The sequence below is a fragment of the Triturus cristatus genome, chromosome 2_1, assembly GCF_964204655.1.
Source record: "Triturus cristatus chromosome 2_1, aTriCri1.1, whole genome shotgun sequence".
NCBI lineage: Eukaryota > Metazoa > Chordata > Amphibia > Caudata > Salamandridae > Triturus > Triturus cristatus.
This window is the reverse complement of record NC_140581.1, coordinates 15,044,628-15,062,387: the sequence shown is the minus strand read 5'-3', so window position 1 is coordinate 15,062,387 and position 17,760 is coordinate 15,044,628. Positions and strand designations below refer to the sequence as shown.

At 50.4% G+C, this 17,760-nt stretch overlaps 1 protein-coding gene across 9 annotated transcripts in view; it reads left to right on the top strand.

The window, feature by feature from the left end:
* The window catches only part of LOC146863620 (tropomyosin beta chain), a 236,049-nt gene that overhangs the window by 205,647 nt on the left and 12,642 nt on the right, over positions 1 to 17,760 (top strand). For 5 of the 9 annotated variants that reach the window (XM_085627665.1, XM_085627680.1, XM_085627672.1 and 2 more), the window contains 2 exons: positions 8,290 to 8,365; positions 17,135 to 17,197. In XM_085627665.1, coding sequence (XP_085483791.1) covers positions 8,290 to 8,365; positions 17,135 to 17,197 — 139 coding nt within the window. Of the gene's footprint in view, positions 1 to 8,289; positions 8,366 to 14,138; positions 14,215 to 17,134; positions 17,198 to 17,760 lie in introns of all 9 variants that reach the window. The other 4 variants (XM_085627667.1, XM_085627676.1, XM_085627668.1 and 1 more) reach the window with 1 other exon arrangement.

The window sequence follows — 17,760 nt, the reverse complement described above, 5'->3', positions numbered from 1 at the left end:
GTGCTGAATTTTAAATCCAACACCTTCCCTCCCTGCTGTTGCGCAAACTGGAAGAGGAATAGTAATTAATACTATTCCGAAGTCCAGCGTGCCCCCTACGGCAGGTTGTTGAAACGACTTGCGATGTAATGGCACACGTGGTAACAATGGGGTCATTGTAACATACGTGTTGTAAAGCCATGTGTTGCGAATGTATGCGATGATCATACATCATACATTCATCCTGATATGATTTTGTTAAAGCATAATATATATATGTTCGAGGCATATGAGCTGCAGATCACACACTTGCATTAGATCGCCATCTGGTGTTGGGCTCGGATGCTTGCACGTTGTTGTCTTGGAAGAAGTCTTTGTAGTCACGAGACAGGTGCCTCCTCCCTTAGACGATAGTGCGCATGGGCATCTCCATTTCAAACTTTTTTGACGCGCAAAACTTCCACAAACTCTTCGGATTGACTTTGAACATCTTCATCTTCGACGTGCCTTTCATCGGCTCGATTCCGGTCGCCTACGCGGGCCGCTGGGCCTATCCACGCTGTAAGGCCTACGGCTCATGGAAAGGACGCCATTCAAGAAATGCCCCCAGTGTGGAGCAAAATGCCCGCAGTGACCATCACAGGGTCTGCAACCTGTGCCTCTCACCTGAACACGACGAGTCCAGCTGTCCAGCCTGCGCATCCTTTCGATCAAAGAAGACTATTTGAGATCGAAGGGCTCGACGTCACATCATGGCACAGAGATCAGCTCCGGAACCAGAGGACATCTTCGACGCAGGCCCGGATGTCCCAGAAGAAGATTCCGAAAGCTCTCGAAATCGTATCAGAGGCAGACGACTCAGACGACCCCGTCACTCCTGGTCAACGAGTGAGTGCTACTGCCCCTACCCCAACCCCACCACCAAAACCGAAGGCACTGGTCAAGACTTCGCCTGTTGCCCCCAGTCGCGACCGAAAATACACTTCAGATGCCCCGCCTCCAGGCCCTGCTCCGAAGAGAAAAGACAAGCCTTCCGGTAGCTCGGGACCGAGCAAACCTCAAGTAATCGTCCCGCTGGCGCCTTCGGCAACGAAGCCAAAGAAACACTCGGCTCCGAAATCGGTTCTGACGCCTTCCACCTCCAAAAAAAAATCGTCCCCGAAAAAAATCGAGGTCTGTGGATAAGCCGGCTTCGAACACTTCCAAGCCTAAAGATCCCGCTTTGGCTCCGAAACCAAGACCCTCAGAACCAAAAGACAAGCCTAAGGACTCTACCATGCCTCCTAAGGCCAGAGACCATAAAACTCAACACCAGCCACGTTCGGAACCGAAAAAATCAACACTGAAGGCGGTTCCCGAGGAAGAGGAACTTTTTCACCCGGATCCTGTCCATCCTACGCAGAAAGATTTATATTAATCCTGAAACAGGACATGTCACAGCTGTGCCATGTAAGAAGAGGAAGTTAGACACAGCACCTGCCACTCCAGTGCCTGTGAAAAAGGACTCTGCTACGGGGAACAACCTTTACAATGCAACTTTTACAACGCACTACACTTACAACGCATTTTTTACAACGCAACATCCATTACAACGCATTCCATTACATAGCATGACACTACAACGCATTTTTAAAAACTACCTTTACAACGCATTCCAATACATCGCATACTACCTTTACAACGCATACCAGGAAACCAAAAAGTGTTGATACAGACGGACAATACTACCACAATGTTCTACATCAACAAGCAGGGAGGAACACAATCGTTCCCCCTTTCAACTCTGGCACAAGAGATTTGGAGATGGGCCATCCCACTCAAAATAGACCTGCTGGCCATACACCTACCAGGGAAAGACAATGTGGAAGCCGATTGGCTCAGCAGACAGACCTCGGCATCCCACGAGTGGGAGCTCAATGGACAGGAAACGCAAAGGCTATTCAAAAGGTGGGGTACACAGACGATAGACCTGTTTGCAACACACCTGAATGCAAAATGCCGAAACTTCACACCCAGACAACCAGAAAAACAATCCCAGGGGATAAGTTGGTCAAGGACATTTGCATACGCTTTTCCACCAATACCACTGATACACAGGGTACTCAACAAGTGCAGGACCAGCAACATGACGCTGATCCTAGTGGCACCACAGTGGGCAAGACAGACATGGTACTCACAAATAGTGGAGATGGCACAGGGACCTCCACACAAATTCGCAAAAAGAAAGGACTTGCTCTCCATGCAGAACGGAGAGGTTCTCCACCTCCAGAGCCAGAGAGCCTCCATCTGGTAGCTTGGCTCCTGAAGACATAGAGTTCGCACACCTTAAACTACCTCCAAGCACTATGCGAGTGCTGCGGGAGGCAAGGAGACCAACAACACGGAAATGTCATGGGGAAAAGTGGAAAAGGTTCACAATGTGGTGCAGCAAAAATAAACTGCAAGATAAATTGACAAAGGAATCAACGGTGCTTAGATACCTCACACACCTTCTAAAGGTGAAACTTTGCTCATCGTCGCTGAGGGTCCACCTAGCGGCGATCGTAGCTTATACACGAGGTGAGACAGGAGGAAGCTTCTTTACGTCACTGGTAGTAAAGAGATTCATGGAAGGGGCAAAAAGAATAGCGCCACCAAAGAGGATTCTGCCACCGGCATGGAACTTCAACATAGTCCTGACGGAACTTATGAAGGCTCCCTTTGAGCCCATTCACAAGGCCTCCCTCCAGATGCTGACAATGAAGACAGACTTTCTGGTGGCAATAACCTCGCTGCGCAGAGTAAGCAAGCTGCAAGCGCTAACGCTGCAAGAGCCCTACATCCAGATACACAAGGACAGAGTCGTAATGAGAACGGACCCACACTTCATGCCGAAGGTGGTGTCAGCATTCCATTTAAATCAAACAATTCAAATACCAGGTTTCTTTCAGAACCCAGCAACAAGCGCAGAAAGGGCACTGCACACTCTAGACGCTAGAAGGGCGGTGATGCACTACATCGAGAGGACAAAAGAACACAGGAAAACCAAGCAGTTTTTTGTGTCCTTTGCAACGAGCTTCCTGGGTAGACCAGTGACAAAAAGCACCATCGCACGATGGATTGCACTAACAATACAATTCTGCCACAAACAGGTGGGGCAAGAACTATCCGAGGGGCTACGGGCCCACTCCACAAGGGAGAAGGGAGCAACAATTGCCTTTCTGGCAAATATACCCATGCAAGACATATGCCTGGCGGCAACATGGGCTTCGGTGCACACGTTCACCAAGCACTACTGCGTGGACATACAGATGAACAAGGAAGCACAAGTAGGACAGAAGGTGCTTCAACATATATTCAATGACCAACGCTCATCTTCCACCCAGCCGCAACAGAGATAACAAACCGCTACAAAATCTATGCACAGCATAGTGAATCCAGAAAGATTCACGCTGCAAAACAAATAGTTTCTTACCTGTCGGTGTAGTTTTGCAGCTTGAAGATCTTTCTGGATTCACTAGCGAACCCACCCACCTCCGCCAGGAAGATGAGGCAGGAGAAAAAAGGGTGGAAGGACAAAGACTGAAATAACAAGATAAAACTGAAAGGATATATACAAGGAAGTTACTTAACGCCTAGGGTTAAAAAAAAAAAAAAGAAAAAAAGAGAGAGGAAGGGAAAAAAAGAACCTGAAGATGGCGCCCCAAAGGTGGGACTGCCGCAGGAAGCACGCCGATGTCACGAGAGGTACACCAAATGGTGGGACGTCGACGCCCACCTGGGCTACAAAAAAAAAAAAAAAAAAAGAAAGAAAGACTACGAATCCGGACCCACCAGATCGCGGAATAATGCACAGCATAGTGAATCCAGAAAGATCTTCAAGCTGCAAAACTACACCGACAGGTAAGAAACTATTCGTTAAGTCCTAGCTTGATGCATCCATCAGAACAGACAAGTGGGTAAGACAGATTATCCAGTATGGTTACTGCCTGGAACTTACATCTACCCCCCCCACACATAACACCCAAGCAGCGTCCAATGTCCACAGATCACGCTCCTAAAAACAAGAAGTTCTCTCACTGCTTCAAAAACACGCAATAGAGCCTGTTTCCTTACAACATCAAGAAACAGGGGTTTACTCGCTGTACTTCCTAATACCCAAAAAAGACGGGACTCTAAGACCGAGACTCGACCTCAGACCCCTCAACCTATACATACACTTGGATCATTTCCATATGATCACTCTCCAACAAGTGCTCCCGCTGCTACAAAAAGGCAATTTCCTTGCCACACTAGATCTCAAGGACGCTTACTTCCACATTCCCATACATCCTGCTCACAGGAAGTACCTAAGGTTCGTAGTGGACGGACAACACTATCAGTTCACAGTCCTTCCATTCGGAGTCACCACCGCACCCAGAGTATTCACAAAAGGTCTTGCCGTAGTAGCAGCACATCCGAGAAGACAACAGATCCATGTCTTCCCATATCTAGACAACTGGCTAATAAAAGCCAAGTCATTCAACCAATGTGTTCAACACACTCACCAGACCATCCAAACATTACACAACTTGGGGTTCACCATCAGCTACACCAAGTTGCATCTCCAGCCCTCTCATATACACCAATATCTGGGGGCCACAATAAACACCTCCACAGCTCTAGCATATCCCAGTCCAGCCAGGATACAAGCCCTCGTCACAAAATTTCAAGCCCAACACTCTCTTCCAGCCAGAGTGTTCATGCAACTCATAGGCATGATGGCATCTTGCATATTATACCTTATGCAAGACTTCAAATGCGTCCCTTACAGGAATGTCTAGCACATAAGTGGAGTCCGGCTCAGGGACAATTTACAGATCTGGTGTTGGTAGACAGCCGCACACATCGCTCTCTGCAGTGGTGGAACACAACAAACTTGTCCAAAGGGCGGCCGTTCCTCGAACCTGTTCCAGAGATAGTACTGACAACAGACGCATCACTCACAGGATGGGGAGCCCATCTCCTCAGACATACAACCCAAGGCAAGTGGACCACTCAACAAAAAGTGCTCCACATCAATCACCTGGAACTACTAGCAATATTTCTAGCTTTAAAATCATTCCATGTACATGTACAAAACAAAACTGTCCTGATCCGGACGGACAACATGACAGCCATGTTTTCCTTTCAAAAACAAGGAGGCACACATTCTCTGCAGCTGTCCCAGCTCGCACAGAACATTTGGAGATGGGCCATCCCACAAAATATATATCTACATGCCGAACACCTTCCAGGAGTTCACAATCAGATTGCGGATCTGTTAAGTCGACAAATGCAACAGATTCACGAATGGAATCTGCATCCCCAAGTTCTTCTACCATTTTTCCAGATGTGGGGCCAACCAGATATAGATCTGTTCGCCACACACGAAAACGCAAAATGCCCAACCTTCGCCACAAGGTTTCTACACCCATTGTCCAAGGGCAATGCGATATGGATGAACTGGTCAGGCAGATTTGAATACGCTTTTCCGACACTCCCACTGATTCCACTAGTGGTACGCAAGCTCCGACAACAGTCTCTCAAACTAATCTTAGTAGCTCCCACATGGGTACACCAACCGTGGTTCACAACACTGTTGGAACTCTCACTAGTTCTGCACCAAAACCTACGCCTGTTCCCATCCCTGCTAGTGCAGAACCATGGAGAGATCAGACATCCAGATCCAGGTCAGCTGAATCTGGCGATCTGGCTCCTGAAGTCCTAGAGTTCGGTTACCTTAACCTACCACCGGACTGTATGAACATCATTAAAGAAGCCAGACGCCCCACTACTAGAACTTGCCATGCTGCAAAATGGAAAAGATGTGCCAGTTACTGTACCAACAACCTTATTGATCCACTGGATGCCTCCATCCAGAATATCATTTACTACTTACTTCACTTGCAAAGATGTAATCTAGCATACTCATCCATACGTTTACATCTAGCAGCACCTGCTGCTTATCTGCAATACAGACAACACTTGTCACTTTTTAGAGTCCCTGCAATTAAGGCCTTCATGGAGGGCCTGAAGAGAATCATTCCTCCTAGGTTACTACCCTCTCCAGTGTGGAATCTAAATATTGTTCTTACCAGGCTCATGGGACCCCCATTTGAACCTTTACACAAATGCGAACTGCAGTTCCTCACATGGAAAGTACCTTTCCTTATTGCCATCACCTCTCTTACAAGAGTAAGTGAGATCCAAACTTTAACCATACAAGAACCACTCTTACAATTACATCATAACAAGGTGGTTCTCAGGACAAACCCACAATTCCTTCCTAAAGTCATCTCTCCATTTCATCTTAACCAATCGGTAGAGTTACCAGTGTTTTTTCCAAACCCGGAGTCCGTAGCAGAGAGAGCGCTACACCCCCTAGATATAAAAAGAGTCCTGCTTTATTGCATTGACAGAACCAAATTCTTTCGCAAAACAACTGTTCGTAGCTTTCTCCCCACCGCATAAGGGTAATCCCATCTCCAAGGCTGGTATTGCAAGGTGGATCGTCAAATGTATCCAAATGTGCTACCAGAAAGCGAAACGCACATTGACAATTCCCCCGAGGGTGCATTCCACACACAAACTAGGGGCCTTTATGACATTCTTGGGGAACATTCCCCTAGAAGACATTTGTAAGGCAGCAACATGGTCTACAACACACACCTTCACTAAACACTATTGTGTTGACGTGCAAGCCAGGCAGCAAGCTTCTGTGGGCCAAGCTTTTTCTTAAAACTCTTTCAAACTACTGCAACCGATACAGGTCACCACCGCTAGGGGAGATACTGCTGTACAGTCTATGCAAGTGTGAGATCTGCAGCTCATATGCCTCGAATGGAAAATGCTACTTACCAGTATGCATCTGTTTTTGGCATGTAGAGCTGCAGATCCTCACACGCCTACCCACCTCCCCGGGACCTGTATCTATTCCATTTCTATCTTACTTGGATATACACACATGGACATCTTTTTCTTTCTACTAAATCCATCATTTCCCATCATGGCGAAAAACAATCTAAGGATGGAGTCAGTGCCCATGCGCTTTATCGTCCAAGGGAGGAGTCGCGTATCTCGTGACTACAAAGACTTCTTCCAAGACAACAACAACGTGCAAGCATCCGAGCCCAACACCAGATGGCGATCTAATGCAAGTGTGAGGATCTGCAGCTCTACATGCCAAGAACAGATGCATACTGGTAAGTAGCATTTTCCATATATGACATCACTGCAGGCTACTTAAATAGTTTTTTCTTGTTTTAGGAAAGATTATTCAATGTTGCTTACTGTGCATGCGGAAACAGTTGCCCTCCTAAGGCATGAGACACGATTCCCAGATGGATGCCGAACGATTGTGCTCACAGATTGGGGTTATCATAGAATGATTTTGCTTATGCTTTAAGAGGAATCATTCCCTGATGTGTGCTGCATCTGTGTGTACGCATGATGGCCTAGTGAGGGAAAAAGAAACATTGGTCTCACCAAGAAGACCTCTTGGCTTTGCCTATGCTTGTTAGATCACAGTGATCAGGAAGCACATGTTTTGGTGACCTGGCTTTTCAATGCTTCCAGAATGTCAGTATGTAAAGCTCCCCAACGTCAGAAATGGAACTGTCCAATGGCGTAAATCACAATTTTCAGACATAACCTCTAGGGTCTTAGTCCACTGCTGATAAGTCGCGAGTGAGGGCTCCGCTCATCGAGGGAAGACCTAAGGATCCAGCAATGGCCGCCAGGTGCGGACCCATGCTGCTAGACCCACGTCTGCACCATGGAACCTACTAGATGAGACATGGGGACCCTCCTGAAGCTCCACTTTAAAATGTATGCAACCAGCCAAAGATCCGCAGTCCTGTATCGTGATGACCCGTCCATTGGCGGACATGCCGTTGGGTGTATTAGGACCACTCTCAAGGAATGCACCGCTAGAGAACCCCCCTGCTCAATGTGCATTTGTTGGAGTTGGAATGGCATAAAAACTTGGCTTGGCATAGAACTGCTGCAGACGTGTGCGTTAGATTGCTATGTGGACCCTCCTTCATCATGGTACATTTGGTGTGTTGGTGCGAGGATGCTGCTGGCCTGGATGGGGCGGGTGAGCTGAATGTTGTGTGCATCACAGGTTCCTGTGCTGTGTTGAGCAACCAGAATGTGTCTGGTCTGGCTGTGAGAAGTCGGTGTGACCATGAGATGTCCCAGGGAAGTCTGGTGGAGGGCGGAGATGGTGCCTTCTATGGTGATGCTGTGTGCATAGTGTCTCCTGTCGGCAACGCTCTTCTGACCACTCTATCTCCTTCCGCCTCCCAGCCGGGTCAGACAGCTGGAGGAAGAGCTTCGAACAATGGACCAGAGCCTGAAATCCCTGATTGCTTCAGAGGAAGAGGTACTTGGAATGGAGCTGCCAGCCTCTCTTTCTCTCTCTCCAATCACAGCCACTTCCTGTTTCCTGTCTGCCTCACTTCCTGTGTGAAGAGCAAGCCTTCCTTCTGCTATCACTCACTGTCTCTCAGAGCACTCCTCCTCCTCTGCCCTGAAGTTACTTTCACTTTGTAAAATAGGCATTTTACTCCTAGAAAACCTGAAAGTTTGTTTGAAGTAAGAAATGTAGGGAGTATTCTCTGTTGTTCGGTATTTTAACAAATTATCGTAAACGGAGATATTGCAGAAACAAATATGGAGGGCAAGAATACAGTGTAGGTTATTTTCTATGGGTAAGTAAAGTTTAGTAAATATAACTCCACATATATGTACCCTGATGATTTATCTATCTTCAAGGCATGTAGATCTGCAGTTACGAATAGTACATTTATTCTCCCCTTTGTGCACTTTCTCGATATTCTTGTCCTCGGTACTTGACACGTTGTTCTGTCCACACATTTGTGTCCGTGATATTCTCTGATCCCCGTCATTCACCGCTCATCACTTGCTCCCCCGACGTAGAAACTAAAGAGGCCCTTACTGTAGAAAGCCCGGCCGCCCCTGCATGTCTGTGGCCTCTGCTGGAAGACGATGCGCAGAGGCCTCATGTCCAAGTGACTCTCACGCCAGGGCTCCTCGCGAGCGCCGGGCACACACCTGCACCCCTGAAGAGCCCAGGATGGGGCAGGTTATCCTGTGGCCACCAGCAGAGCAGTACCCTGCCCATATGCAGAGGTTTTACAAGCCTATTTCAGAAGCACATCCAGTGATGAAAGACAAAGTGTATGGGTTGCAAAGTCATAAACACTCTGATAGTGTTAACATTATATGCAACGTTTTAAATTCCTGCAGGTTTGTGACGTGACGACTCCACTCCGCCATATTTCCCCATTGTCCTTCCTTGAATTTAGAACCAGTGATGAGCACAAGGCACGGCGTGGACTCTGGCTCCCTCGCGATGTTGCCCCAGTGTCTGTGCATCCATGGCACAAGGCACGGCGCGGACTCTGATACCCTCACGATGCTGCCCCAGTGTCTGTGCATCCATGGCACAAGGCAGGGCGCAGACTCTGGCTCCCTCGCGATGCTGCCCCAGTGTCTGCGCATCCATGGCACAAGGCACGGCATGGACTCTGGCTCCCTTGCGATGCTGCCCCAGTGTCTGCGCATCCATGGCACAAGGCAGGGCGCAGACTCTGGTACCCTCACGATGCTGCCCCAGTGTCTGCGCATCCATGGCACAAGGCACGGCGCGGACTCTGGCTCCCTCGCGATGCTGCCCCAGTGTCTGCGCATCCATGGCACAAGGCACGCCGCGGACTCTGGCTCCCTCACGATGCTGCCCCAGTGTCTGCGCATCCATGGCACAAGGCACGGCGTGGACTCTGGCTCCCTCGTGATGCTGCCCCAGTGTCTGCGCATCCATGGCACAAGGCAGGGCGCAGACTCTGGTACCCTCACGATGCTGCCCCAGTGTCTGCGCATCCATGGCACAAGGCACGGCGCAGACTCTGATACCCTCACGATGCTGCCCCAGTGTCTGTGCATCCATGGCACAAGGCACGCCGCGGACTCTGGCTCCCTCGCGATGCTGCCCCAGTGTCTGCGCATCCCTTGCTCAAGGCACGGCGAGGACTCTGGCTCCCTCGCGATGCTGCCCCAGTGTCTGCACATCCATGGCACAAGGCACGCCTTGGACTCTGGCTCCCTTGCGATGCTGCCCCAGTGTCTGCGCATCCATGGCACAAGGCACGCCGCGGTCTCTGGCTCCCTCGCGATGCTGCCCCAATGTCTGCGCATCCATGGCACAAGGCACGCCGCGGACTCTGGCTCCCTCGCGATGCTGCCCCAGTGTCTGCTCATCCATGGCACAAGGCAGGGCGCAGACTCTGATACCCTCACGATGCTGCCCCAGTGTCTGTGCATCCATGGCACAAGGCACGCCGCGGACTCTGGCTCCCTCGCGATGCTGCCCCAGTGTCTGCGCATCCCTTGCTCAAGGCACGGCGAGGACTCTGGCTCCCTCGCGATGCTGCCCCAGTGTCTGCACATCCATGGCACAAGGCACGCCTTGGACTCTGGCTCCCTTGCGATGCTGCCCCAGTGTCTGCGCATCCATGGCACAAGGCACGCCGCGGTCTCTGGCTCCCTCGCGATGCTGCCCCAATGTCTGCGCATCCATGGCACAAGGCACGCCGCGGACTCTGGCTCCCTCGCGATGCTGCCCCAGTGTCTGCTCATCCATGGCACAAGGCAGGGCGCAGACTCTGATACCCTCACGATGCTGCCCCAGTGTCTGTGCATCCATGGCACAAGGCACGCCGCGGACTCTGGCTCCCTCGCGATGCTGCCCCAGTGTCTGCGCATCCCTTGCTCAAGGCACGGCGAGGACTCTGGCTCCCTCGCGATGCTGCCCCAGTGTCTGCACATCCATGGCACAAGGCACGCCTTGGACTCTGGCTCCCTTGCGATGCTGCCCCAGTGTCTGCGCATCCATGGCACAAGGCACGCCGCGGTCTCTGGCTCCCTCGCGATGCTGCCCCAATGTCTGCGCATCCATGGCACAAGGCACGCCGCGGACTCTGGCTCCCTCGCGATGCTGCCCCAGTGTCTGCTCATCCATGGCACAAGGCAGGGCGCAGACTCTGATACCCTCACGATGCTGCCCCAGTGTCTGTGCATCCATGGCACAAGGCACGCCGCGGACTCTGGCTCCCTCGCGATGCTGCCCCAATGTCTGCGCATCCGTGGCACAAGCTCTGTCCGCGGCATAAGACAAAGAGATCCCATTACAGAGCTGCGAGGCACTGCCAGCCTGGAGAGGGAAGTGTCTGTAGTGTTCGTTAATGCCGAGATTCAAATAAAGGGTCTTGTCAATCTACCGGATTGCTGAAGCCACAAAGAAGAGATTCTTGTAGACAGTACTTCTAGCATGCGGCCTTATAATTACGGCTCCTAGCTTTCCATTTTTACTAATTTTTACAGAGAAATGCAGACAGAAAACCATTTATTTTCCTGTCTGTATTTATTTTTAAATGTGGATAAAAACAGAAATTGGGTTGTTTTTGAGTGTTTCTAAATGCTGTCGGTAATGACTGCCAGGCCAAGAGCTGTGTCGGTTGATAGGTAAGGGGATTACAAAATAAAGGAGTTTTAGTAAAGAGCCTTAAACAGCAGTAGATAGGCACAAGGTTGATACTAAAATGTCCATGATCTCTTATAAGTCATATTTTGTCATCGGAGCGTTTACATAACCGAAAGCCGTCAGGCGTCCAGGCACGACTGCAGATTTATCAGTTGAATAAATGTAGACATAAACTAGTTTCAGGTTTAGTTTTTTCACAAAACTCAAAATAAATCTGGATAAATACGGATGGGAATGGCCAAAAAATAAATAGCGTAATACTGGCTCCATAATCATGCGTGAAGGGCTCCCAGGGAGGCGGTCCTCTCTGAAGGCGAGCAGCCCCGGCACCCTGTGCTCTAGCAGTTAAGGGCCCCTGAGCTCCCCTCCCATCAGGCACTGCTCTGTTGCACCAGCCAATGAGATGAGCCATAGACATGGGAGCATGCGTGTCCTGCTTATGGCCTTCATGGGCCCTGTGTGTTCATGTGCAGCATCGGGCTTGACTATAGCGCCTGCTCGGTTCTAGCACACAGGACCTGGGGTTCAGTGAGGCGGTTCCATGTCTCCACCAGTTCAAGCCAAGGATTAAGTACAGGATCCTGTGAGATGTAATTAAAAGGCTGTGCATGACGGATGCTGTTTAATACAGTGGCGGTAGCCATTGCTTAGTTTGAGCCGGGGCTTGCAGGTGGGGCCCACCAGCATTCCTTTTTTGCTGTTCCACATGTCCTCTTCACAAATGAAGCGCTGGTTATATCACAAGATGGCTGAACTGGAGACTTTCCTTAGGACGAAGCTCTGGAGAAATGGACCCAGATGTGTTAGCAAGAAGCTACTGTTTTTTCTCTTTCAAATTTTCTGACTTGTTTACTGTTTTCTTTCATTTTATTTCCTTATCTACCCTTCCACTTCCACTCTACCCCTCCACCCTTCCACTCTACCCTTCCACTCTACCCTTCCACTCTACCCTTCCACTTCCACTCTCCCCTCCACCCTTCCACTCTACCCCTACACTCTACCCCTCCACCCTTCCACTCTACCCTTCCACTTCCACTCTACCCTTCCACTCTACCCTTCCACTCTACCCTTCCACTCTACCCTTCCACTCTACCCTTCCACTTCCACTCTACCCTTCCACTCTACTTACCCTTCCACTCTACCCTTCCACTCTACCCTTCCACTCTACCCCTCCACCCTTCCACTTCCACTCTCCTCGCCACCCTTCCACTCTACCCTTCCACTTCCACTCTCCTCGCCACCCTTCCACTCTACCCTTCCACTCCACCCTCCCATGATATTTGCCTTACCATTCCCTTATCCTCGTCATCCCTTCCCTCTCATTGTTTCCTATTTACCTTTGATGTGCCTTCCTTCACTCCGCCTCTTCCTTCACTCCGCCCCTTCCTTCACTCCGCTTCTTCCTTCACTCCCCCTCTTCCTTCACTCCACCTCTTCCTTCACTTCACCTCTTCCTTCACTCCGCCTCTTCCTTCACTCCGCCTCTTCCTTCACTCCGCCTCTTCCTTCACTCCACCTCTTCCTCTTGCTTCACTCCACCTCTTCCTCTTGCTTCACTCCACCTCTTCCTCTTCCTTCACTCCACCTCTTCCTTCACTCCGCCCCTTCCTTCACTCCGCCCCTTCCTTCGCTCCACCTCTTCCTTCTCACCCCCCCTTCCTTCACTCCGCCCCTTCCTTCACTCCGCCCCTTCCTTCACTCCGCCCCTTCCTTCACTCCGCCTCTTCCTTCACTCCGCCTCTTCCTTCACTCCACCTCTTCCTTCACTCCACCTCTTCCTTCACTCCGCCCCATCCTTCACTCCGCCCCTTCCTTCACTCCGCCCCTTCCTTCACTCCGCCTCTTCCTTCACTCCGCCTCTTCCTTCACTCCACCTTTTCCTTCACTCCACCTCTTCCTCTTCCTTCACTCCGCCCCATCCTTCACTCCACTCCACTCCGCCCCTTCCTTCACTCCGCCCCTTCCTTCACTCCGCCCCTTCCTTCACTCTGCCCCTTCCTTCACTCCGCCCCATCCTTCACTCCCCCCATCCTTCACTCCCCCTCTTCCTTCACTCCGCCTCTTCCTTCACTCCGCCCCTTCCTTCACTCCGCCCCATCCTTCACTCCGCCCCATCCTTCACTCCCCCCATCCTTCTCTCCGCCTCTTCCTTCACTCCGCCTCTTCCTTCACTCCGCCCCATCCTTCACTCCGCCCCTTCCTTCACTCCGCCTCTTCCTTCACTCCGCCCCTTCCTTCACTCCACCTCTTCCTTCACTCCGCCTCTTCCTTCACTCCGCCCCATCCTTCACTCCGCCCCTTCCTTCACTCCGCCTCTTCCTTCACTCCGCCCCTTCCTTCACTCCGCCTCTTCCTTCACTCCGCCTCTTCCTTCACTCCGCCTCTTCCTTCACTCCGCCCCATCCTTCACTCCGCCCCATCCTTCACTCTGCCCCTTCCTTCACTCCGCCCCATCCTTCACTCCGCCCCTTCCTTCACTCCACCTCTTCCTTCACTTCTCCCCTTCCTTCACTCCACCTCTTTCCACCCTCCTCCTTCATCCTACCGCCTCCTTCTTGCATCCATCTGGCGGACCTGTCCCGCTGACCAACAGTAAATGTGTTGATCTAGAAGAAGAGTTGAAAAATGTCACCAACAACCTGAAGTCCCTGGAGGCGCAGTCTGATAAGGTAGGATTGTGTGATAAGGTAGGAGGTGTGTATACACCGCACACACTCCACAGTGTGGTGAAGGTAGGAGGTGTGCACACACCGCACACACTCCACAGTGTGGTGAAGGTAGGCGGTGTGTATACACCGCACACACTCCACAGTGTGGTGAAGGTAGGAGGTGTGCATACACCGCACACACTCCACAGTGTGCTGAAGGTAGGCGGTGTGCATACACCGCACACACTCCACAGTGTGGGGAAGGTAGGAGGTGTGCATACACCGCACACACTCCACAGTGTGGTGAAGGTAGGTGGTGTGCATACACCGCACACACTCCACAGTGTGGTGAAGGTAGGAGGTGTGCATACACCGCACACACTCCGCAGTGTGGTGAAGGTAGGAGGTGTGCATACACTGCACACACTCCACAGTGTGGTGAAGGTAGGAGGTGTGCATACACCGCACACACTCCGCAGTGTGGTGAAGGTAGGAGGTGTGCATACACCGCACACACTCCACAGTGTGTTGAAGGTAGGAGGTCTGCATACACTGCACACACGCCACAGTGTGGTGAAGGTAGGAGGTGTGCATAGACCAATCACTCCACAGCGATAAAGGGTAGGAGGCCTCGTACACCACAATCACACCACGGTGATAGAAGATAGGAGGTGGACATAGACCACCATCACACCGCAGTCATATAAGGTTAGAGGTGGACTTGGACCACAGCCAAATCACATTGATACAAGGTAGGCGGTGGACTTAAACCACAAACACACCACACTGATAGAAGGTGAGAAGTACACTTAGACCTCTGTCACATCATGTTGATATAAAGTAGGAGCGCTTAGATAACAATTCTCTTCTCCTTGGTTTTTCTCTTCTCTTTCTGTCTTCCCTTCTGCTATTCTCTTTCCTTCTGCTTCACTCATCTCTTTAGTTTCTATCTTCCCATCTGCTCCTCCCTTTTCCTGCTCCTCTCTACTCCTGCTTCTTTCTCCTCTTCTGTTTGTCTTCTGCTGCCCTCTTCTCTTCAGTTTTTCTCTTCCCTTCTGCTTCTCTCTTCTCCTGCTTCTCTCTTCCCTTCTGCTTCTCTCTTCTCCTGCTTCTCTCTTCTCTGCTTCTCTCACTTCTCTGCTTCTCTCACTTCTCTGCTTCGCTCATCTCCTCTGCTTCGCTCATCTCCTCTGCTTCTCTCTTCTCCTGCTTCTCTCTTCTCCTGCTTCTCTCTTCTCCTTATCGCGTCTCCTCTGCTTCTATCGTCTCCTGCTTTCCTCTTCTCCTACTTATTCTTCTCCTGCTTCTTTCTCCTCTTCTGTTTGTCTCCTTATGCTTCTCTCTTCTGTTTAGTTTCTCTCTTCTCCTCTACTTCTCTGTTCTCCTGCTTCTCTCATCTCTTCTGCTTCTCACTTCAGCTGCTTCTCTCATCTCTTCTGCTTCTCTCTTCTCCTGCTTCTTTCTCCTCTTCTGTCTGTCTCCTTCTGCTTCCCTAGTCTCTTCAGTTTTTCTCTTCCCTTCTGCCTCTCATTTTCCTTCTGCCTCTCATTTTCCTTCTGCTTCTCATTTTCCTTCTGCTTCTCGTTTCCCTTCTGCTTCTCTAATCTCTTCTGCTTCTCACTTCTCCTGCTTCTCTCATCTCTTCTGCTTCTCTCTTCTCCTGCTGCTCTCATCTCTTCTGCTTCTCTCACCTCTTCTGCTTCTTTCATCTCCTTCTTCTCTCATCTCCTGCTTCTCACTTCCCTGGCTTCTCTCTTCCCTTCTGTTTCTCACTTCTCCTGCTTCTCTCATCTCTTCTGCTTCTCTCTTCTCCTGCTTCTCTATTCTCCTGCTTCTCTCATCTCTTCTGCTTCTTGCTTCTCTTTTCTCCTGCTTCTCTAATCTCTTCTGTCTCTCTCATCTACTCTGCTTCTCCCTTCTCCTACTTCTCTATTCTCCTGCTTCTCTCTTCCCTTCTGTTTCTCACTTCTCCTGTTTCTCTCACTTCTCCTGCTTCTCACTTCTCCTGCTTCTCACTTCTCCTGCTTCTCACTTCTCCTGCTTCTCACTTCTCCTGCTTCTCACTTCTCCTGCTTCTCACTTCTCCTGCTTCTCACTTCTCCTCCTTCTCACTTCTCCTGCCTCTCTTCTCCTGCTTCTCTCTTCTCCTCCTTCTCACTTCTCCTGCCTCTCTTCTCCTGCTTCTCTCTTCTCCTGCTTCTCTCTTCTCCTGCTTTTCTCTTCGCCTGCCTCTCTCTTCTCCTGCTTCTCACTTCTCCTACTTCTCTATTCTCCTGCTTCTCTCTTCCCTTCTGTTTCTCACTTCTCCTGCTTCTCTCATCGCTCCTGCTTCTCACTTCTCCTGCTTCTCACTTCTCCTGCTTCTCACTTCTCCTCCTTCTCACCTCTCCTGCTTCTCTCTTCTCCTGCTTCTCTCTTCTCCTGCTTCTCTCTTCTCCTGCTTCTCTCATCTCTTCTGCTTCTTTCTTCTCTTCTCTTCTGCTTCTCTCTGCTCCTGCTTCTTTCTCCTCTGCTTCTCTTCAGTTACTCTCTTCCCTTCTGCTTCTCACTTCTCTCTTCTCCTGCTTCTCTTTTCTTGTTTTCTATCTTCTCCTGTAACGCTCTTCTTTCATAGTTCTCTCTCTCCTCCTGCTTCTCTGTCGCAGCATTTGATCTATTGTCTCTTTCTCTCTACTATTGGAATTCTCCATGTCTCTCCGTTCTTTAATCAATTTACGCTTTTCCTTCTTTCCTTCTTTTCTCTTTTCATTATTTGAAATATCTCTGTCACGGACCTCTGTCTCGAGATCTGTGTTTTTCTCTCTGTGGTCTGTCCTTGTCATTTTCCTCGCAGTGTCGCGAGCCTCTCAGTCTCTTTTCTGTCTGCAGTTCTTGTTCAGTGACTTGCTCTGTGGTTCTCTTCTTTCCTTTCTGAAGTAATGTTTTTTCTTCTGCCTCCCAGTATTCATCTAAGGAAGACAAGTATGAGGAGGAAATCAAACTTCTGGGAGACAAACTAAAGGAGGTAAGGAAAACTGGGAGTGGCCAAATATCTTCTCCCCAACCATCCAGTGCAGTCACTGAGATGTGTCCTCTTCACATGCTGTGTCAGGACGCACCTTAGTGACGCAGACCGTGTCCTGTTGGGGTGATGTTCTGTTCTTGGATGCAACTGGGTCAGATTGCTGCACCCCAAGGTCTGAGCACCTTGGGATCACATGAGCTTACATTGAGAGTGCCACCATACCTGTGAGAGCGCCCCTGTACCTGTGAGAGCTGACGGTGAGAGCGCCACCGTTACTGTGAGAGCTGACGGTGAGAGCCCCACCGTACCTGTGAGTGCCACCATACCTGTGAGAGTGCCACCATACATGTGAGAGCGCTCTACATCTGTGAGAACGCCCTACACCTGTGAGAGCTGACAGTGAGAGTGCCCCTATACCTGTGAGAGCTGACAATGAGAGCGCCACCGTACCTGTGAGAGCTGACAGAGCGCCACCGTACCTGTGAGAGCTGACAGTGAGAGTGCCACCATACCTGTGAGAGCTGACGGTGAGAGCGCCACCGTTACTGTGAGAGCTGACGGTG